At 38.8% G+C, this 24,481-nt stretch overlaps 1 protein-coding gene across 7 annotated transcripts in view; it reads left to right on the plus strand.

Moving 5' to 3' along the window:
- Nucleotides 1–24,481, plus strand: part of RYR2 (ryanodine receptor 2) — an 830,734-nt gene that overhangs the window by 535,469 nt on the left and 270,784 nt on the right. For all 7 annotated transcript variants that reach the window (XM_061404941.1, XM_061404935.1, XM_061404936.1 and 4 more), the window contains 4 exons: nt 17,398–17,606; nt 18,250–18,602; nt 20,231–20,345; nt 22,611–22,771. In XM_061404941.1, coding sequence (XP_061260925.1) covers nt 17,398–17,606; nt 18,250–18,602; nt 20,231–20,345; nt 22,611–22,771 — 838 coding nt within the window. The remainder of the gene's footprint in view (nt 1–17,397; nt 17,607–18,249; nt 18,603–20,230; nt 20,346–22,610; nt 22,772–24,481) is intronic.

Consider the following 24,481-nt stretch of genomic DNA (forward strand, 5'->3'; position numbering starts at 1 on the left):
GGATATAACCTGAGGTTTTATTTCTATAATTGTTATTTTAAAATGCTTGCATATTATGCTTTTATTATTTTGAAGTTAAATTTTTAAAATGACTTTGTAGATTTTGCATGTTTAATTTATACCACATAGATTCATAGAATGATGTTAGAATTATAAAGAGCTTTCTGATGAATTATCTTAAAATTCTGTGGTCCATTCATTGGATTATTATTGGATGTGTTAGAAAGTATCCTTTTGGTCTCCAAAGCAGGTGTTAAGTTTTATTTAGCCATGACCGTTAACTTTGTAAGGGCTAGTCATAATTTTAAACTTTCTGCCATTAAAAGGACTACAAAGCTTATCCATGCCTGTGACTTTCAAATGCTTTTTTTGGAAGTGGAATTTTCCCTTTCCCTTCCAATTTACTTTACATAGCTGCTTCTTTTTTAAAAAATTGTTATTGGAGTATAGTTGATTTACAGTGGTGTGTTAGTTCCTGGTGTACAGCAAAATGAATCATAGATCCACCCTTTTTAAAAATTCTTTTCCCAAATGGCCCTTTACAAAGTACACTCTACTCAATACATAGCTTCTTAAAAAACTGCAATGGAACTGCTTTGGGTAAAAGTATAATATGAGGCCCTGAGTTGAGCTCTCTAACTTACCCATCACCACTGAGAGTGAGCCCTTGGGATGTCTACAGCTCAAAGGATTATATTAAAAAAACCTTTAATTTAGGTCAACCGGAGTATGCTGTGGTTGCTAAAGTATTAAAAAGGTTCATAAGTGCTCTTTTTCAGATTGTTCTTATACCTACCTTGTCTTTGTGTCTGTCCCGTGCTTGATTTGGTGTTTTTAAAGATCCCATAATTTCTTTTTGTTTCTGCAGAAATAGCTTAGTCACATGTAAAGCAATCAAAAGGACTATGTAATAAAATGGACAGAAAGTTTTCTCTCTATAAAACATATACACATATGTACACATACATGCATATGCACACTCTGCTGATCCCTATCTGATCAGCTCAGTAGACAACACGGCTAAATATATTTTGATGTCTCTGCCTTTTGTATAGTTTACATAGCTGAAATGATGGCTTGACCAGTATAAACTGTTTCTAGATAACATCAAAAGGAAAATTACAAAAATCTTTGAAAGACTGATGGGGTTATCCAGTTACATCCAGGTGGAGATATAGCCATCCAGTTAGTTCAAGGTGAGGATCTGGTTATTTCATAAAGGTGCAATTGAGGCTTTTCTAAAAGGCTACAGATCTCTTTCCCAAAGAGAAACTGCACTCTCCCTCAGTGACCACAGACTTGACCTTAAAGCTTGTATGTGATTTGAACAAAGAACAGATTGCTGAGACATACTGGCCTCTGGTAGAAGAACAAGATCTGTTAGTCTTTTAACTCCCCTCAAAGGACCAGGACTTACATGGTTAAGATCAAGAGTGTTACAGAGCTGTAGTCCTGGAGTGGAGTTTTCAGGCTTTAAAAACGATTTCATCTATGTGGCAGATCCTCTTTTAGGATTCTTCCTTTGATTTGGATTAAAAAAAAACATAGCTTCAGAGCATCTGTAGATAAAACGAAGAGATTAATTGAATCTTCATTTTTCAAAGAGGCCTCTGGCTATCATGTCAGCTGAGGAACAGTGCTGGCAAGTGCAGTTGCTGTCCCTGGTAAGGCTTTCTGTGCGCTCTTCCTTGTCTCTTCTCACCGTTAGACTGACGAACATTCAGGATCAAGCCTGGGAAGAGACCAGGAAAAGAGGTAGCAGTACCCTCTATTGCAGACAGAATTTTCAGAGGACCTCTTAGAGTCCTGCTCCCTGGTAGACATGCCTTGTATAACCCTCTCTTCTTGAGTGCGGGCAGAATCTGAATGTGATGAGGTATAGCTTTGTGATTAGGCAAGTAATCTGTTGACTTTAAGCTAACCCAGCAGAGATTAACCATATGAGCTCGACCTAATCAAGTGAGCCCTTAAAAGAGGTTGGGTGCTTCTTGAAGTTGGAGAGATTCAGAGTATGAGATAAAATCTCCCAGACTTGAAGGAATAAACTGCTCTGGTATGAGAGGACCACATGGTGCAAATCTGAGAACAGCCCATGGTTGCTAACTCACAAGAAAAAGGGGATCTTGATCATACAACTTGATCGCACAACTACAGAGAATTGAATTACTTTAACAACCAAGGAGCTTGGAAGAGAACTCTGAGCTTCATATGAGAACGCAGTCCAGTCAGTGTCTTGATTACATTCTTATGACACTGACCAGAGAACCCCAATTATGCTGTACCTAGACTTGCTGACCTATAGAACTGTGCTATGCTTAATCACTCAGTTGTGTCCAACTCTTTGCAACCCTGTGAGCTGTAGCCCGCCAGTCTCCCCTGTCCATAGGGATTCTCCAGACAAGAATACTGGAGTGGGTTGCCATGCCCTCCTCTAGGGGATCTTCCCAACCCATGGATCGTGCCAGGTCTCCTGGATTGCAGGCAGACTGTTTACCATCTGAGCCACCAGGGAAGACCTATAGAACTAGGAAATAATAAGTGGACATTATTTTAAACTGCTATTGGTGGTGATTTGTTTCACAGCAATGGAAAACAAATTAATTGACCAATACAGTTTTAGTTTCAGCTGAACTTCCTATCAAAAGGCATCCTTGGTGCCTGTCTATTCAGAATAGAACAGGAATTTATGCATGCTCACTGCTCCACCTCAAGCATGTCTCTTCATCAGGAATCTTTAGATATATTCCCCCTATCCATATCCAGTTAACTAATCAGGAGTTATTTTTTATCATAAATCGTCTTTCTCATAACATAGCAGATGTTCTAACTTCTACTCACAGAGGCCTAGTAGCCAATCAAACTAAGATGCGTGCTGTATAGCAGGGACCTGAAAGGAGGTCTCCTGACTCATCCAGAGTCTGTTTCATCTTACCAAAGGCAGAGTTTATTCCATATCAAATTTGGGACTAAAGTTTTTTTGTTTTTTAAGTGATAATTTTTATATGGAGCATTTCTTGATGCACTTCCTCCAGAGACCAGTGGAAGTAATTCTTACCATAATGGACAAGAACAGGGCTAGTGGAGAATAAATATATTTTTATATATCTTAACAACATTGTTCTTTTGATGCTTTACTAGCCAATATATTTATGTCTGAGCTGACATTCTCTATAGCAATAAGAAGAAGTTATGAAGATGGAAAAATATCCCAAGTCAAGTATGGCACAGATATAAAGATGGGTAGATGTAAGAAAAATTTAAATATAGAGTATTTATAAACTCTTTTAGTACTTTAGTATAGTCTTGTGTTAAAAAAACAAGGAAAAGAAATTGGCAATGTTATGAACTGGAATAAGAGGAACAACAATCTGTATTTGCAGATAATCATTTGCAGGGAAAACCCTAAAGCAGGGGTCGCCAGCCCCCAGGCCATGACTGGTACCAGTCCACCACCTGGTAGGAACCAGGCCACACAGCAGAAAGTGAGCGATGGGGCAGACAAGCAAAGCTTCATCTGTCATTCTCCATGGTTCTCATTACTGCCTGAACCACCCTCTCCCTTTTCCACAATTTTTTGTGGAAAAATTGATGTCCACAAAACTGGTCCCTGGTGGCAAAAAGGTTGGGGACCGCTGCCCTTAAAGCAGCTACAGATATTACTAGGAATAATTGGAAGATTTAGCAAGCTATCATTTCTACACCAACAGAAAACCTGCAACACTAAATGGAAAACTCCATTTACAGTAATATTAGGAGTTTTCAGTAGTCACTAGTTATCATTCTAATAAGGTATACAATACTTTTATAGAGAAAATCATTAAACTTTATTGAGAGATAGAATTTATTGTAAGATTGATCATATATAATCAGCTGATCTTTGACAAGGATACCAAAAACATAGAGTCAGAAAAGATCCATCTTTTCTATAACTGGTGTTGGGATAATGAAATTGGACCCTTATGTAATTCTGAACCATACAGAAAATGTTTCTGTGACTGTGTACAACATGATTTTGGGCTATACATAAAAATCAACCCAAAATGGATTAAAGACTTCATCATAAGACTTGAAACTTTAGCACTCTTAAGAGGAAAACATAAAGGAGAAGCTTTTCATAGTGGCCTTGGCAATGATTTTATTCAGCAGGAACAGTCAACAAAAGGAAAAATGAAGAAGTAGAATTAAACTAAAAACTTTTTGTACAACAAAGGAAACTATTAACACAATGAAAAAGCAACCTATGGAATGGGAGAAAATATTTGCAAGTCACATATCTGATAAAGGGTAATCCAAAATAAAGAATTCCTGCAGCTCATTCAGTTCATTTCAGTTCAGTTGCTCAGTTGTGTCCAACTCTTTGCAACCCCATGAATCGCAGCATGTCAGGCCTCTCTGTCCATCACCAACTCATGGAGTTCACTCAGACTCACGTCCATCAAGTCAATGATGCCATCCAGCCATCTCATCCTATGTTGTCCCCTTCTCCTCCTGCCCCCAATCCCTCCCAGCATCAGAATCTTTTCCAATGAGTCAACTCTTCGCATGAGGTGGCCAAAGTACTGGAGTTTCAGCTTTAGCATCATTCCTTCCAAAGAAATCCCAGGGCTGATCTCCTTCAGAATGCACTGGTTAGATCTCCTTGCAGTTCAAGGGACTCTCAAGAGTCTTCTCCAACACCACAGTTCAAAAGCATCAATTCTTCGGTGCTCAGCCTTCTTCACAGTCCAAATCTCACATCCATACATGACCACAGGAAAAACCATAGCTTTGACTAGATAGACCTTTGTTGGCAAAGTAATGTCTCGGCTTTTCAATATGCTATCTAGGTTGGTCTTAACTTTCCTTCCAAGGAGTAAGCGTCTTTTAATTTCATGGCTGCAGTCGCCATCTGCAGTGATTTTGGAGCCCCAAAAAATAAAGTCTGACACTGTTTCCCCATCTATTTCCCATGAAGTGATGGGACCAGATGCCATGATCTTCGTTTTCTGAATGTTGGGTTTTAAGCCAACTTTTTCTCTCTCCTCTTTAACCTTCATCAAGAGGCTTTTTAGTTCCTCTTCACTTTCTGCCATAAGGGTGGTGTCATCTGCATATCTGAGGTTATTGATATTTCTCCTGGCAATCTTGATTGCACAAGAAGCACAAGAAGCTTGTGCTTCTTCCAGTCCAGCATTTCTCATGATGTACTCTGCATATAAGTTAAATAAGCAGGGTGACAATATACAGCCTTGACCTACTCCTTTTCCTATTTGGAACCAGTCTGTTGTTCCATGTCCAGTTCTAACTGCTGCTTCCTGACCTGCATGTAGGTTTCTCAAGAGGCAGGTCGGGTGGTCTGGTATTCCCATCTCTTTCAGAATTTTCCACAGTTTATTGTGATCCACACAGTCAAAGGCGTTGGCATAGTCAATAAAGCAGAAATAGATGTTTTTCTGGAACTCTCTTGCTTTTTGTTCGCAAAATGTTGGCAATTTGGTCTCTGGTTCCTCTGCCTTTTCTAAAACCAGCTTGAACAACTGGAAGTTCACAGTTCATGTATTGCTGAAGCCTGGCTTGGAGAATTTTGAATGTTACTTTACTAGCATGTGAGATGAGTGCAATTGTGCGGTAGTTTGAGCATTCTTTGGCATTGCCTTTCTTTGGGATTGGAATAAAAACTGACCTTTTCCAGTCCTGTGGCCACTGCTGAGTTTTCCAAATTTGCTGGCATACTGAGTGAAGCACTTTCACAGCATCATCTTTCAGGATTTGAAATAGCTCAACTGGAATTCCATCACCTCCACTAGTTTTGTTCGTAGTGATGCTTTCTAAGGCCCACTTGACTTCACATTCCAGGATGTCTGGCTCTAGATGAGTGATCACACCTCGTGATTATCTGGGTTGTGAAGATCTTTTTGTACAGTTCTTGTGTGTATTCTTGCCATCTCTTCTTAATATCTTCTGCTTCTGTTAGGCCCATACCATTTCTGTCCTTTATCGAGCCCATCTTTGCATGAAATGTTCCCTTGGTATCTCTGATTTTCTTGAAGAGATCTCTAGTCTTTCCCATTCTGTTGTTTTCCTCTATTTCTTTGCATTGATCTCTGAGGAAGGCTTTCTTATCTCTCCTTGCTGTTCTTTGGAACTCTGCATTCACATGCTTATATCCTTCCTTTTCTCCTTTGCTTTTCACTTCTCTTCTTTTCACAGCTATCTGTAAGGCCTCTCCAGACAGCCATTTTGCTTTTTTGCATTTCTTTTCCATGGGGATGGTCTTGATCCCTATCTCTTGTACAGTGTCATGAACCTCAGTCCACAGTTCATCAGGCGCTCTATCTATCAGATCTAGGCCCTTAAATCTATTTCTCACTTCCACTGTATAATCATAAGGGATTTGATTTAGGTCATACCTGAATGGTCTAGTGGTTTTCCCTCCTTTCTTCAATTTAAGTCTGAATATGGCAATAAGGAGTTCATGATCTGAGCCACAGTCAGCTCCTGGTCTTGTTTTTGTTGACTGTATAGAGCTTCTCCATCTTTGGCTGCAAAGAATATAATTAATCTGATTTCGATGTTGACCATCTGGTGATGCAGCTCATTAGTAAAACCCTAAACCAACAAAAACCAAATAACCCATTTTAAGAATAAGCAAAGAAACTGAATAAATAGGAAGAGGTTCTCTATGGTACTAATCACCAGGGATTGCAAATCAAAACCACAATGAGATATCACCTTACACCTGCAAAAATATGTTAAAAAAAAACCCTAAAAATAACAAATGTTGGTGAGAGTATGGGAAAAAGGAGTCCCTGCTACACTATTCGTGAGAATGAGAATTGGTGCAGCTGCTATGGAAAACAGTATGGAGGTTCCTCAAAAAATTTAAAATATAATACCATGTGATCTAGCTATCCCACTTTGGGATATAGACCAGAAGGAATAGAAATTAGGATCTCAAAGAGATCCCTGTACTCCCATGTTCACTGCAGGATTACTCACAATAGCCACAACCTAAATGCAATTTTGGAGAAGGCAATGGCACCCCACTGCAATTCTCTTGCCTAGAAAATCCCATGGACGGAGGAGCCTGGAAGGCTGCAGTCCATGGGGTCGCTGAGGGTCGGACACGACTGAGCGACTTCACTTTCACTTTTCACTTTCATGCACTGGAGAAGGAAATGGCAACCCACCCCAGTGTTCCTGCCTGGAGAATCCCAGGGATGGGGGAGCCTGGTGGGCTGCCGTCTCTGGGGTCGCACAGAGTCGGACACAACTGAAGCAACTTAGCAGCAAATGCAGTTTAGGTTGTGGTATTGTGATGCAATTGCAAGCAACCTAAATGCCTGTGGATAGATGAATGAGTAAAGAAAGTGTCTGTGGTATTTTTTTGTGGCAATTCTAGGAAATGAATACATGACCCCCCTCTATACTTACATCCCGAGTACCATTCTTAATTTACACTTAATGTTAAGAGCTTCATGTTACCAGTAGTTTGAAGAGTTAATCATATCCTTAATTTAAAGCAAGGAAGAGAATTATTTAACATCTTGCCAGATGGTAAAAGAATAGTTATCTTGTTTAGAGATTCCCTGCATTTTACAAAGCAGGCTGTGAGTACGTATCTTGTGTAAGTGTCTCATTACACTGGAGCTTTTTCAAGCCTGTCAGCTCTTCTGTTGATCACCTCTGGGCCCTCAGGTTTTATACCTGTAATGATTATAATCAAATCCAGAAAGGGTGCTTTTGATTCTGTATCTAAAACTTGAAAGGACAGTGAGCAAAATTCAATTCCTGGTGCTGAGACTGCATGGGATTCCTTTCCTCGGGAGAAAACAGGAAGAATATTTTTAATAATTAAAATAGCTGCATAGCTTTAGGCAGAAAGGACCGCTAAAGGAAAAGGGAGGAATAGCTTTCCATTATTGATTTTATTATGCTGCCTTAAAAAAAGAAAGAAAAAGAGTAGAGAAAGTTAGCAGTCTATCTTACAATATTATTTTACTCTCATTTGAAGTACAAACTGTTTGGGGGGTATGTATGACTCATCCAGTGTAGCTATCAACATGGTGTGAATTAAGGTTGGATCTGTCCTGTCCCAAATACCTACTGCCTTTCTGACTCCATCATAACATGTGTCCTTTCTGTAGCTGGTACCAACCTGTACAGCCTGTTCTTGATACAGAACTGGGACCCAGGTTCACAACAGACCCGGGAAAGTAACATTTTTGGGAATCTCCCCACTTGAAAATAGGGCTTCCCTTGTAGCTCACCACTAAAGAACCCACCTGCAGTGCAAGAGACCCTGGTTCGATTCCTGGATCTCAAAGATCCCCTAGAGAAGGGATAGGCTACCCACTCCAGTATTCTTGGGCTTCCCTGGTGGCTCAGCTGGTAAAGAATCTGCCTGCAGTGTGGGAGACCTGCGTTCAACCCCTGGGTTGGGAAGATCCCTTGGAGAAGGGAATGGCTACCCACTCTAGTATTCTGGCCTGGAGAATTCCATGGACTGTATATCCATGGGGCCACAAAGAATGGGACACGACTGAGCAACTTTCACTTTTTTTTTTTTTTACTTTCCTCTTAAAAATAAGTGCTTGTTGAAAGAAGGAAGAAATTAGGACTATGAGTCACTGCAGTGAGGCAATCCAAATAGCTGAGATAATGGATTGGGACACTAGATATTTTGAGTGTAGATAAGGACATTTAGTTATAAAGTGATAGACAAACTCTAAAGAATATGAAGATGTTGGAAACTAGCATAAACAGTCTCATAGTTTTGTCTAGAATCAAAAAGGAACACTATCCTAGAAACTCTGGATTTTTCCAGGAATAACTCTTAAAATATGTTGTACATTACATGGAATACTTTTAAGAACTGAGGAGATTCTGGGACTTCCCTGGTGGTCCAGTGGTTAAGACTCAGCACTTCCAACACAGAGGACATGAGTTCAATCCCTTGTCAGGGAAGATCCATATGCCTTGTGGCCAAAAAATAAAGTTTTTTAAATGTAAGATTTTTAATCTTTACAGTAAATTTTCAGATTATTATTTAGTATGTATTTTGAGCTTGTGTGTATGTAATCTAAATAGCATGTCATTTGGGGAAATTCATTGTGAAATGATTGATTGATTCAGTGAAAATCAAACTAACCTAAGCTGACCAGTTAGTTGACAGTTAAATTTTATATATTGATAAACAGAGGAAATTTCTACCTTACAGAGCATTTTGAGAATGAATAAAGTTGGTGGATGGTTAATAAAATAACTTGTATACATAATTACCTCTGTGAAAATTGGAAGTTTTGCATATTTTTAATATAACTTGGAGGTACTAGAAGGAATTATATAGATGTACAACACCAGAAGCTTATTATTTGTAAATACAGTAAAGCCAAACAGCAAGATTTAGGGTTTAAATTATACAGAAAAGGTCAAGGAGTCAGGATAAAGGATGTCAGACCTTGTGTATATTAAACATTCTTTTTTTCTGGATTTTAACTGATGGAGAGAATGGGATGGTTTTATTTATTTTTTTAAGTTCATTGCAATTTTTCTGTAAGATGGTACAAAAAACCCTGAACTTTTGGTATATAATTTTACTATTTATTTTTGGCAATGCTGTGTCTTTGTTCCTATGCAGGCTTTTCTCCAGTTGTGGCAATCAGGGCCTACTCTTTCCTTGCAGTGTGCGGGCTTCATTGTGGTGGCTTCTTTTGCTGCAGAGCACAGGCTTTAGGGTGCACAGGCTTCAGTAGTTAGGGCATGTGGGCTCAGTAGTTGGGACTCCCAGGCTCCAGAACACAGGCTCAACAGTTGTAGCACACAGACTAAGTATCTCTGCACCCTGTGAGATCTCCCCAGATCAGGGATCAAACCGGTGTCTCCTACATTGGCAGGTGGATTTGTTACCACTGAGCCACCAGGGAAGCCCTGTGGTGGCTTTCAAGGTCAAAAATAAAAGTCCTGGAAGAAGGTATGGGAATGTCCCTGTTGTGCCAGCATTGGTGCTACGATGTCCTGCACTAAAGATGCATTTGCATCATGGGAAATTCCCTAAGACCTCACGTAGCATGATTTCTTATATCATTTTCAAAGCCAAAATGGAATACAGGCAACAAATATCAGGTCCTGGCTTCTAGATCCAGTTCTGAAAAATAATACTTGCTATATGGTCTTGGGCATATAGTCTTCTGTTTTCATTTCCTTAAAAAAAAAAAAAAACACTAATTGGAAACGGTCTTTTCATACCTCTTTCAAAGTTCTAAAGATCTCAGAAATCTAAGGCAAATAATTTTTGTTTTACATTCCCTATCAGCATTCTTGAGTCAAATTTTAGCATTCCATTTAACTAACTATAGGACCTTAGACAGAATAATTTAACATCTTAGTTGTTTCCTCACCTTGAAAAATGGGGTTAATATTTAATAATAGATGGAAAGGTGCTATATATAATTGGGCACATGGTAGACCATTAGTAAATGTTGCCTTTCCTTCTGATCAAATAATTCAGATCTACACATTAGTATAATATTAGCCATTTTTGTCTGCTTTTGTCTGTTTAGTTTAGGTTATAAATGTGGATTTCTACCTGAACTTCAGAAATTCCAAAATCTGAAATTGTGTATTCTTAGGAAAAGCTGGTAGGCTTGTGATCTACTTTATATTCTTTTAATTCTGGCTCCCACCACAGATTTTACACCCACATCCCGCCCCCACACCCTTGTGACTGCCAGTTTCTTTGCTGGACTTGCATGCTCCCAGCATACCCCTCTGCTCAGGAGTGAGGTGGCTCATCGAGGGAGAAAGTTAAAATTTGCTGAAGCCATCTGTCTTCTGGTGGAGGAAGCAATTTAGCCATAAGTTGTAGCTACTGTTTTAACAGATTTACAAATAGTTAGGGCGGGTTTGGCACAGGCCCAAGTAACCAACTGGACTCATGTGTACTAATTTAAGACCCACTGCCAGGAAGAAAACTTCCTTTAGATACATCAGACTTTGTTATTTGCAGGATGTCAGTTAAGGTAACTGGAATAGAAGAGGGAGAACACAGGGGACAGAAAGGCAGGACTGATATTTTACCTGTGCTGAGGGAGGTGTGTGCGTGAATTTGTGGAAATCTGTTTCATTGGGTTGGAATATTTTTGAGTTCAGCTCACCTCACATTATTAAAGAATTGAACTTCAACCGTCATGTTTTACTGTGGACAATTATTAAGAGTGAGGTCATTTATCAACTTCTGTTATTTATGGTAAAACATCAGTCTTGACAACTTTTATGACTTCCTGACGTTATGTATATTGATAACTCTTTATATACTTATTATCTGCCTTCTCTACATAAAGGTAAGATTTGGTAAGGCAGGGGCTCCTTTTTGTCCTGTTCACAACTATATCTCCAATGCATAGAACAGTGGTTGGCATGTGGTCAGTATACATTACGTATTTGCCAAATGGAGGGACTGGATACAGTGTTTGAATGTTGAAAACTTAGAGCAGGAGTTGGCAGACTAAGGCCTGAGGGCCACATCCACCCTGCCTCCAGTTTTTGTGAGTAAAGTTTTATTTAAACACACCCATGCCCCTTTGTTCACAGACTACTCGTAGTTGCACTGCAACTCAGGCTTGAGTAATTTTGACAGAGACTGTATGATCCGTGAAACCGAAAATCTCTACTCTTTGGGAATTTATCAGATCAGATCAGTCACTCAGTCGTGTCCGACTCTTTGTGACCCCATGAATTGCAGCACGCCAGGCCTCCCTGTCCATCACCAACTCCCGGAGTTCACTCAGACTCACGTCCATCGAGTCAGTGATGCCATCCAGCCATCTCATCCTCTGTCGTCCCCTTCTCCTCCTGCCCCCAATCCCTCCCAGCATCAGGGTCTTTTCCAATGAGTCAACTCTTCGCATGAGGTGGCATGGACTCTGAGATCTGGCACAGCTGGGGTTCTTTTCTGACCACTTAGCTGTGATTTAAACTGAGATTGGAATTCAGCCGCTGGGAAAAGATAATAATGATTCTTGTCTCAATGAATGATTGTTAATGGTCACTGAGATGAAGCGTTAGATAAACACTCAGGGAATTAGCTGCTGTTAGGGAGCCCTGTGTGGTAAGCATTTGTTTGCAGGACACTGGCCACATGGAAGTGACCAAGGCCTGGCAACTGAAAAGTACCTGGAGTTCTTCTCCACTCTCTGTTTGCTCTGATACTATTATCATCTAGTCATTCCTGCTGTAAGATGCTCGTTTTAAACACATAGTTTTTAGAAATAACCACTGTTTTATTATCATGCTGTGCTGTGTAGTTGCTAAGTCGTGTCTGACTCTTTGCGACCCCATGGATTGTAGCTGCCAGGCTCCTTCATCTGTGAGATTTCCCAGGCATGAATACTGGGGTGGGTTGTCATTTCCTTCTCCAGGGGATCGTCATAGTTGCTACTGAAGCTGCATCTTCAGAGGTCAGAATACAATTTAATTTTTATTAGATTCTACTTCATTTAAATTAAAAAGAGAAAGAAATAGCATAATTTCTACTTGTGGATGTACTTTCACAAATATATTCCCCTAAAGGAGACCAAAATGCTAAAGCAAAACAAAACAAAACAAAAAAACCCTACTGCTATAAGCTGATGAAAAATTATTTTCATTTATCTTTCATAAGATTAATACATTTTTGAACTTTTGTAAAATATAAAGGATTATAATAAAAATGGTTAAAATCATGTTTCTACTACCCAGAGAGAAATTTGATTTTTAATGTGTTTTCTCCCATTTAAAAGTTGGAGGTGTAAAAATAATTTTCTTTTGCCACCTTAATTTGATAAATATTGCCGTAAGGCATAAAAACATTTTAAGCATAACTTTTGATATTTTTACTAATTTTGTATTTTAAGAAATATCAGCCTTTTCGAGAAGTGCAAAAATAGTGCAGTGAACACTTGTATATGCCTCACCTGGAATAACCCTTTTTACAGCGTTGCCAGGTTAGTTTTATTTCCCTCTACAGTTTTATTTTTGTGAGTCCTAAACATGATTTTTAGTGACTGTACCTATTTAATCTTGTGTGTGTATCATAATTAACCATGCTCTTATTATGGCTATTTAGTTTCTTTTACCTTTTTTTTCCCATTTAAAATTAGTTTAATGAACATACACGTCAAGTACTACACATACAGGATCTTGTTTTTAAAGCCATAACCGTATTGCATAGATATTACAGAAGCAAAGATTAGAGCTTGGAGAGTTTAAGTAACTTGCCAAGAAGCAGTAGAGCTGAAACTTGAATCCAGGCCCATTGGATTCCAAACTCTGTTTTTAGTCACTTCCTAGTACTGCCTGTCTGCCCTCTACTAGATGGTAGGTCTTCTGCAAACTCTTCCTGACTTCATCTCTCTACTCTTCCTGGTGTCTTGTCACTCCCTCTTTCTCAGTGGGTCAGTAGGCTATCTTGGCTTCACTCCTTCACTTGTCTCCCCATCATATTAGACTGTGAGAACCTTTTAGCTGGGTCTGTGTTAGTCACTTAACATTTCTGGTTTCTGGCACACAGTAGCTGCTCAAAAAACTTGAATAAAGAAATGAATAGTTGAAAGTGTCTTTTTTTTTTAAAGTTAGTGGAGTATAGTTGATTTACACATTGTGATAGTTTCAGGTATACAGCAAAATGATTCAGTTATACATATATTCATTCTTTTTCAGATTCTTCTCCCATATAGGTTATTACAGAATATTGGGTACAGTTAGTAATGCAAATTACTAAATTACACTTGATCACTCTTGTACTAGTATAATTTTGTCAGCAGGATTTCTGGTACTGAGCTCAGTGCAAACTCACTAGCATTGAGAATTTGAACTTCAATAACTTGAAGAACATGTATTTGAACCATCTTACATCCCCATCATTCTTCCACATTTCTGTATCCCATTTTCTTAAATGAATATTTTTACACACACTATCACTTCTTTTCATAATAAAATATATATTCATTTAAAAATTATGAAATTGAGAGACATAAAAAGAGAAAAAAGTATTAAAACTTCCAAAATTCTGAAACTTTTTTGATTAAAAAAACCTTGTGTTTTTGCATCTTTAAAAGTAATCCATGGGTTGCCTCTTTCTTTATTGAAGTAATATTTACTATGACTATTTCCTAAATATTAATGAACCTTTGTAAAACAGATTTTCAAAAGTTAAGTAGTATACCTTGGAAAAGAAAAAACATACTTATTGTCCAAACAATATTCTAGGATTCTAAATATAGTCATAGTTAACAGTCTAGGAAATAAATCTTTGGACATAGCAATAAGTACTTGATTTTTTAGATGAAAACATCAGACATGCAAATGTTTACATACATATCAGACATACAGAAAAGTTCAGATATTAATATATAAATACCCGATATCTATACAGATATTTTTAGGTATTCAATAACTTCACTTTTAGGGTAGTAACTCCATCTACACATAAAGTGATTAGAAAGAAAGAAATGTTTAGCATCAGAGGAGATATTTCTATCTTGATATCCCCTAGTTAGGTTTGCCAGTTTGTGCCCATGTAGTTTAAACTCTCTCAGATCTATTGTATTTATTCTTTTTTTTTTTGATTCCTCTGGGGACACTTATTTCCTTGACTACATCATCAAGAACTGGCACAGCTACAGACACAGCTGTGGCTTTTTAAATTTTAACTAGAAGCTCATCATTCACACTTCCTTGAACCCAGCTGGATGTGTTCATGCTTCCTGGTTGGTAGCACTGTGATACAACCGTTTATTTAAGTATATACTGATGATACACACTGGGTGAAATCCTTATGAATTATCAGATGTTATTTCTATTGTCTTGTGCTGTTTGGAGTTATACATTGCTTTTGGGCTTGCTCAGTCATGTCCAACTCTTTGTGACCCTTTGGACTGTAGCCTGCCAGGCTCCTCGGTCTGTGGGATTCTCCAGACAATACTGGAGTGGGTTGCCATTTCCTCCTCCAGGGGATCTTTCTGACCCAGGGATCAAACTTGCATCTCCTGCATTGGCAGGAAGATTCTTTACTACTAGGCAACGTGGGAAGCCCAATACAAGGCTTTCACTGCCGCTAATTTCAACAAGGAAAGGAGTGGACATCATAATGGTAGAAATTTGGTATTTTGTTCATGGGATCCTCTGCTTCTTTGATCTACAAGTTAGAGCGTCTCATTTGTAGTCTGCATCCCAATACTGACCTTGTTTATTGTGCTGGCTGTTTGAAATTTCATGTAAAGTATAGCAGAAAGAAATTCAGTTCAGTTTAGTCTCTGAGTCATGTCTGACTCTGCGACCCCATGGACTGCAGTACACCAGGCCTCCCTGTGCATCACCAACTGTCAGAGTCCACCCAAACCCATGTGCATTGAGTCGGTGATGCCAACCAACCATCTCATTCTCTGTCGTCCCCTTCTCCTCCTGCCCTCAATCTTTCCCAGCATCAGGGTCTTTTCCAATGGGTCAGTTCTTTGCATCAGATGGCCAGTGTATTGGAGTTTCAGCTTCAACATCAGTCCTTCCAATGAACACCCAGGACTGATCTTTAGGATGGACTGGTTGGATCTCCTTGCAGTCCAAGGGACTTTCAAGAGTCTTCTCCAACACCACAGTTCAAAACTAATACAATATTGTAAAGTTAAAAAATAAAATTAAAAAAAAATACAATATCAACAAAACAAAATCAGAAAATCTATTAAAAAAAAAAAAAGCATCAATTCTTTGGTGCTTAGCTTTCTTTATAGTCCAACTCTCACATCCATACATGACCACTGGAAAAACCATAGCCTTGACTAGACGGACCTTTGTTGGCAAAGTAATGTCTCTGCTTTTTAATATGCTGTCTAGGTTGGTCATAACTTTCCTTCCAAGGAGTAAACGTCTTTTAATTTCATGGCTGCAGTCACCATCTGCAGTGATTTCAGAGCCCCCCCAAAATAAAGTCAGCCACTGTTTCCCCATATATTTGCCATGAACTGATGGGACTGGATGCCATGATCTTCGTTTTCTGAATGTTGATCTTTAAGCCAACTTTTTCACTCTCCTCTTTCACTTTCATGAAGAGGCTCTTTAGTTCTTCTTCGCTTTCTGCCATAAGGGTGGTGTCATCTGCATATTTGAGGTTTTTGAGAGTACATAAATGCTGCATCTGCTGAAATACATCATCTCAGCCCCTTACCAGGCAGTTAATTCCAAAGAATTTAAAAATTAACATAATTAATGGGGTTTCCCTTCTTTATTTAATAGTGGAAAGATTAACCCTGCCACACATTAAAATGTTTGTTTCTTCATTTCTCATTGCTGTTGCTTTCGATTTCGTTTCTTGTTAACTTTTAACTTAGTTTTTGATTTCATATCTTATTTATGTTAATTATGCATTACCCTTCTTAAGCTATACCAACAGTGATATTGAAGGGAATGGGACAGATGAGTTTCAGCAGGATTTTAGCAACTACTTCAAAATTTTTATTTATATGTATATTTTTGATGCTTAGATCTAGGAAACTCTAGGAAAGAAAACAGACAAAATTCTCTTCAAAGATCAAAAGCAGCTATCAGTGAATGAAAACCTTTGAAAATGTTGTTTCCAACATTCTTTTTTTTTTTCTTTGCATTACATGTAAAGAAATGTATAGCTTAGTTGTGTTTTGTGTTTACACATTTCAGGCTCTGTAGCACAATTTGGCTCTTCTTTCTCACATTCCCCGTGCAAAGAGTCACCTGCACCTCGGAACTCGGGGATTGTGGGGTGGGGACTTTGCTCACTGAGATCCCTGGAGGACTTGGGGGATGCTTAGCCATTATCTCATTTTACAGAAGAAGTTTAAGGTGAAAGAAGGCACTTACCCAGAGCCCACATTTACTGAAATACAATGCCAAGGGCAAATACTGGTCTTCTGATCCTCACATTGAAGACCCTATATGCGAGACAGCAAAAGAGACACAGATGTAAAGAACAGACTTTTGGACTCTGTGGGAGAAGGTGAGGCTGGGATGATTTGAGAGAATAGCATTGAAACATGTATTTTATCATATGTGAACTAGATCACCAGCCCAGGTTCGATGCATGAGACAGGGCGCTAAGGACTGGTTCACTGGGATGACCCTTGAGGGATGGGATGGGGAGGGAGGTGGGAGGAGAGTCAGGATAGGGAACACATGTACACCCATGGCCGATTCATGTGAAATGTATGGCAAAACCCACCACAATATTATAAAGTAATTAGCCTGTAATTAAAAGAAAAAAAAGACTTAGTGTCTGTGGCTTGTTGTTTTTGCCTTGGGGTGACAGCTCTCACAAAGGTAAGAGTTCTGGAGTGATACTTTTGGTAATTCCATACTGAAAGGATTTTATATGAATGATCCTAAAATTTTTGATGTGTATTTTTTTCTTCCCAGGATTCATACCTGTGTGTAGCCTGGGAGTGGCTCAAGTGGGCAGGCTGAACTTTGGAAAGGATGTCAGCACCTTGAAATATTTCACCATCTGTGGCTTACAAGAGGGCTATGAACCATTTGCCGTTAACACAAATAGGGATATTACCATGTGGCTGAGCAAGAGGCTTCCTCAATTTCTCCAAGTTCCATCAAACCATGAACATATTGAGGTTTGCTTTTTCTTTAAAACTTGGACCATCAGCCAAAACCAGGAGTGGGAGTTCCTACTTAGACAATTACTGTCATTTACTTAAAATAATGGTTCTAATGTTCCATTATAGGCGAATCTAAGGATAGAATTACCCTCTGATTTTAGGTACTGTGTGAGAGGCTGATTAGACTGATTAACTGTGGTTGAGCCTGGAATAACTTTGTGGTTAATTTGCATTTAATTTATAGTTGGTCCTCTGCTTCTGCGGATTCAACCAACCGTGGATTATGTAGTACCCTTGGTAGTGTTTCCCCTTGAAAATATCCACATCTTAGTGGATCCAAGCAGTTCAAACCTTCATTGTTCAGGCTCAACTGTATGCAATTCTTTTTTTAATATATATACATGTATCGGCAATGGCAGGCTCAATCTGAGTATATACAGTTGTAACGTGAATTTCCCAGATTGTCTTCTGAGTTAGAAGCAGAACTGTGAGCATATCCTTACACAGCCATCCCTATGTTTAATGATCTCATTTATAAAATTATGCCATGAGTAGGCCATGTCTGGAGTTTTAAAGGTGTGATGCACTTTTAAAGGGGTTTTGGAATCAGGAAGTCAACAGTGCTGAGCATCTGAATGATTGCTTCTTCATTTGCTAGGTGACCAGAATAGATGGCACCATAGACAGTTCCCCGTGTTTAAAAGTCACTCAGAAGTCCTTTGGCTCTCAGAACAGCAGCACGGATATCATGTTTTATCGTCTGAGCATGCCCATCGAGTGTGCAGAGGTCTTCTCCAAGACTGCAGCTGGAGGGATCCCTGGCACCGGGCTCTTTGGGCCCAAGAATGATCTGGAGGATTATGATGTGGATTCAGACTTTGAGGTTCTCATGAAGACAGCTCACGGCCATCTGGTGCCAGATCGAGGAGATAGAGACAAAGAAGCTACAAAACCAGAGTTTAATAACCACAAGGATTATGCTCAGGAAAAACCCTCTCGTCTGAAACAGAGGTCATTGATATATGCAAAATGATTTTTAAAGCTTTTGTAATTTTAATTTTTTAAATGATTTTAAATATGTAGTGATTATGTGGGGTCACAGGAGAGGGCAGTAGAGGGTAAGGGATGTCCAAAGTCAATTTTTTCCACCTCTTCTTCCTTCTTTATGTACCAGGGATTCCACAGAAGAATAAAGCAGCCTGTTTGCCCTCTGATTTGTTAGCACTCACAATCTATCTCAAGAGTTACTTTTCCTATGAGTTTTTTTCTACTGTGGCAAAACTAAAATTTGCCATCATAACCATTTTTAAGTGTACAGTTCAGTAGTGCTAAGTGTATTCACATTATTGTGAAACAGATCTCTGGAACATTTTTAGTTTGCAAAATGGAAACTGTACCCCCATGTAACAGCATTCCCTTTCCAACCTGTGCCAACCCCTGCTCACCTCCACTTTTTGTTTCTATGAACTTGACTGCTTTAGATACTTCATGTAAATGAAGTCATCCAGTATTTGTCTTTCTGTGACTGACTTATGTAGCATATTGTCCTCAAGGGTCATATGTGTTGCAGCATATGTCAGACTTCACTTCCTTGTTAAGGCTGAACAATATTCCAGTGTGTGTATATACACATTTTTTTATGCATTCATCCACTGATGGCCATTTAGAGTGATTCCACCTCTTGGCTACTGTGATTCATGCTGTTATGAACATGGATGTGCAAATAGCTTTTCATGACCCTACTTTCAGTTCCTTTGGATATATACTCAAAAGTGGGATGCCTAGTGGTTCTGTATTTAAATTCTTGAGAAAAAAAATTATTGTACTCCATAATAGTTGTACCATTTTACAATTCCGTCACCACTGCACAAGGGTCTCAATTTCTCCATATCCTTGTCAACCATTGTTACTTTCTGGGTTTTTTGCTAGTAGCCATCCTAAACCCTGTGAAGTGATATCTCATTGTGGATTTCATTTCCATGTCCCTGATGATTAGTGATGTTGAACATCTTTTTATATGCTTCTTGGTCATTTGTTTATCATGTTTAGAGAAATGTCTATTCAACTTCTTGGCCATTTTTTTTTTCTTTGATTGGGTGATTTGCTTTTTTGTTACTGATTTGTAGGAGTTCTTTATATATTCTAGATACTAAGCTATCTTTAGATATATGATTTGTAAGTACTTGCTCCCTAGAGTTAATTTTTAAGATGTTTCCATTTACAGCATTGGTTGAAGTATTCTATCTTTATATTCTAAATAGCATTTTTAGTATTTTATTTTTAATAGTATTTTTTAATGGAGAAGAAGGCAAATTGTTTTAGCATCCTTTCTTACAATAAATGCAAATTTCTCTGCCTCAGCACTATTGCCAGTGCTCTGGGTCATATAATTATTTATTGTAAGAGCCTGCTTGTGCATTGATAGGTGGTTAGCAGTGTCCCTGGCCTCCACGACTAGATGCCAGTGGCACACTCCACAAGTTGTTACAACCCCAAATATCTCCAGATATTGTCCGATACCCTCTTGGGGGTTAATCATACTGTTTGACAACCAGTCTACTAAGTTAATTATATGTTTATGTTTGAGATAGGCAAAACACTTTAAAGTTGCTTATTCCTAATCCTCTAATATATTTCAGGTTTTTGCTTCGAAGAACAAAGCCAGATTATAGCACCAGCCATTCTGCACGACTCACTGAAGATGTCCTTGCAGATGAGAGGGATGACTACGATTACTTGATGCAAACGTCCACGGTATGAGGTTCCCACTTTTGTCATTTATTTCTGTTTGCCAGTGATCATGCTTTGCATTTCAAACAGTTCACTTTGATTCAGATCAAACTCTGGTCTCCTGCATTGTAGGCTGATTCTTTACCATCTGAGCCACCAGGGTAGCCCACTATTTTACAAGTGTATTTTTAAAATAATTATTCACTTATATTTTAGGGACCAAAAAGTTGAAAGACATGTATTTTCTGAGGTGATTGTTGTTGTTGTTCAGTCACTAAGTTCTGTCCGACTCTTTGTGACCCCATGGACTGAAGCACACCAGGTTTCCCCATCCTTCACTATCACCCCGAGTTTGCTCAGACTCATCTCCATTGTGTTGGGGATACTTTCTAACCGTCTCATCCACCCTCTTCTCCTTTTACCTTCAATCTCTCCCAGCATCATGGTCTTTTCCACTGAGGCGGCTCTTCACATCAGGTGGCCAAAGTATTGGAGCTTCAGCTTCACCACCAGTCCTTCCAATGAATATTCAGAGTTGATTACCTTTGTGATTGACTGGTTTGATCTCCTTGCAGTCCAAGGGACTCTCAGTTTTCTCCAACACCGCAATTCGAAGGCATCAGTTCTTTGATGCTCCGCCAAAGTTCAGTCATAATTGAACTTATGGTCCAGCTCTCACATCTGTACATGACTACTGGAAAAACCATAACCTTGACTATACGGAACTCTGTTAGCAAAGTGATGTCTCTGCTTTTTAATATGCTAAGTTGGTCAAAGCTTTCCTTCCAAGGAGCAAGCATCTTTTAATTTCATGGCTGCAGTCCCTGTCCGCAGTGATTTTGGAGCCCAAGAAAATACAATCTTCCACCATTTCCACCTTTTCCCTTTCTATTTGCCTGAATGATGGGACTGGATGCCCTGTATTATGCAAGCTACTTGAGGAAAAATAGCACCTAAGGGCACCCTCAGTCCTGGTTTTGCTATCCTCTTTCTTGGCAACATTTTAATTTGCCACCTAAGTTTCCCAAGCACCTTCATCTCTGTAGTTTCCTTCATCTCAGTGATGTATCTACATGACCATTTATCATACTTTGTTAGACATCAAGTTGTGCTGTCTGCGATTTAAAAATTTTAAAAGACTCCTCATAAAATTCCAAATGGAAAAAAATACGTAGCTGTGTCCCTTGTAAAGTTCCCCGTGTTTGAACTTGACTTTCACATATTAGATCTGAACTATTTCAAAGTGATTTTAAGGGGTGATTTTAAGCATCTTATGTTAGTGATAGCTAAAGCAAAGCATATTTAGGGTATAAAACAATATGAAACAAGTCTAAAACAGGTATGAAAACTCTAGAGTAGATTAGTGTTCTTGAATAAGCTTGAAGAATTCAAAGCTTACCTGCCTAATGGACTGATGATTTTATTACGTAAACATAATATATATCTATATATAGATCTATATAGATCTATATATACACACATACACACACATACATACACATCACCATACATTCATACTTGAAAGTATTTTTGATAAAAAGGTTCAGATCATCTTTGCTCAAGATAGTGTTTTCTCTTTTTCCCATTATTTCTGAAATAATTTCGGATCTCTGTTTCAAGACTTTTCTTATTTTGCCACCTCAGTCCTTTGTGCCTATGTTGTTTAAATTAGACGAAGTTACATTTCTTTTTACTGCTTTAAGCTTTGAGTTTTGTTGCTGTTGTTATAGCCTAATTGAATATACTATTATTTTATTTTTTGTTGAAGTATAGTTGATTTACAATGTTGTATTAATTTCAGATGTACAGCAAAGTGATTCAGTTATACATATATATATATATTGTATTTTTCAGATGCCTTTCCATTATAGGTTATTATAAGATAATATAAGTTCCTGTGCTATACAGTAGGACCTTGTTTTTTATGCATTCTATGTATAAAAGCTTCTGTCTGTTAACCTCAGCCTCCTAGCCCATCCCTCTCCCAATCCTCTCGCCCGTGGTAAGCACCAGTCTGTTCTCTATGTCTGAGTTTCTGTTTTTGTTTCATGGATACGTTCATTTGTGTCCTATTTTAGATTTCATGTATAAGTGATATCATAAAGTATTTTTCTTTTTCTTTCTGATTTATTTCACTGAGTATGATAATCTTTAGTTGCACTGATGTTGCTGTAAATAGGTCCAATGATTTTAAATAAAGACATGTCTTCTTAGGCAAGTTAAAGACATTGAAAGTCAAAGTTTTGTTTCTTTTTGCTTTGCCAATACTTGGTGTTGCTATCTCGACAGTACTATTACTCAGTGAGAATCTTTCCTGGACAAGAACCTGCCAATGTCTGGGTGGGCTGGATCACATCCGATTTCCATCAGTATGATACAGGCTTTGACTTGGACAGAGTTCGTACAGTGACCGTGACTCTGGGAGATGAAAAAGGAAAGGTGCACGAAAGGTTGGTTTTTCCTCCATTTTTTGTTACATAAATGATATCTAATAAAAATGTTGATAAACCTAGGCATCGTTTTCGCTTGGATTTTTATACATAAAATAATATTCTATTTATAGGAACAATATAACCAAACCATTAACGTCAGTATCCTTTTTATTATTCAAACAAGCCAGTGTGGAATCTGAGTATATTACAAGTGCAAACTCATATAAAGTAAGAGCATTGCATCTTTTGGGGGTACTAACCATATGTTCCTTCAGGTGGCATTGGACATGACTAACAACTTAGGTTGTCATTACTTAGCCTTCGTTCCAGGATTTAAGAGACAGGTGAATGTGAGGCATTTAGCCTGTAGTCTGGTCTGTATCTTGGGAACTGGTTAGGTGGTGGGGAGAAAACTGTGAAGACAGTGTGGGCTAGTGGATTAGACCAGATGGACGCATTTGAACTCCAACTGAGGAGCAGTGGATTCTTTCCTCAGCTTTGCCATTGACTTGCTGTGTGGCTTTGGGTAAGTCAGTTACACTTTCTGCGCCATCCTTTCTCATTTGTAAAACAAACGAAACTCAAACCAAACCTTCAAAAAAGTGAAGAAGGCTATCTTCCTTGCAGAATAAGACAAGAGAAGACCTGGCCGGTTGCGTCTGCCCTTTGTGCCTATGCATCCTCTCTGATCTGCTGTGATGGCTCTCAAAGGAAGAGCCTCTCTTCCCCTAGAATATTACTTTTCTACCTGTGTCATTATTTTTGGTGACCGGAAGCTCCCTCTCCTGCCTTCAGGTTGTAACACTTGAACCGCAGTGAACTTAGCACTGGAGACAGTGGACTTAGCAAAAAATCCTCCAATGAAGAGTATTCTACATCAGTAGGGGGGCCCAAACTACCTGTTTTCAGGCATATTCTGATGGATATATATTGATTTTCATAGATGGGGACAATGAAAGGAGGTAACTCAGAATAGGGATGTGATAACATCAGCGGTCCCCAGACCTTTTTGGCACTAAAGACCAGTTTCATGGAAGATAATTTTACCACGGGCTAGGGGTAGGGGATGGTTTGGGAATGATTCAAACACATTATGTTTACTTGTGCATTTTGTTTCTATTATTATTGCATCAGATCCACCTCAGATCACCAGGCATTAGATCCCAGCGGTTGGGGCCCCCTGTTATGTGACTGATGATTTTGGTGTAGGAAATACAGGCTAAGGAAGGTTGTTGAAACTTATGTAAAAAGGGCATAGAAACACAGCCAACTTTTGATTATTCAGAAACTGACTTTATCTCGGCCTGTTTACTCTTTTCTTACTGCTTGTCTGCGTTTGGCCTTTCTTCTAGCCTCATTCACACATGCGCTGTGTAGTGGCAGAGAAAGAAAACAAAGTAAAACTCAAAGAATTTAAGTTTGCTACCATCTCTGATAAAGGTTGTGGTGAGCTTGAAACTCAGGTGGGGTTTATTGTTAACATCATGGATCTGGTGCACATCCCAGCTTAAGTCTGTCTCTCATAACAGATCACCAGGAATTATCCAGGGGCTTAATTTTAGCCAAAGTTTACATCTGTTGAGTCATTGACGGCTCATGTAGAATTGGCCTAGGACTCTATAGTGTCTGGAAATGGCTGCTTCTCATCTCAGAAAGGAGAAGGCAATGGCACCCCACTCCAGTACTCTTGCCTGGAAAATCCCATGGATGGAGGAGCCTGGTGGGCTA

Source organism: Bos javanicus, chromosome 28 (genome assembly GCF_032452875.1).
Source record: "Bos javanicus breed banteng chromosome 28, ARS-OSU_banteng_1.0, whole genome shotgun sequence".
Taxonomy (NCBI): domain Eukaryota; kingdom Metazoa; phylum Chordata; class Mammalia; order Artiodactyla; family Bovidae; genus Bos; species Bos javanicus.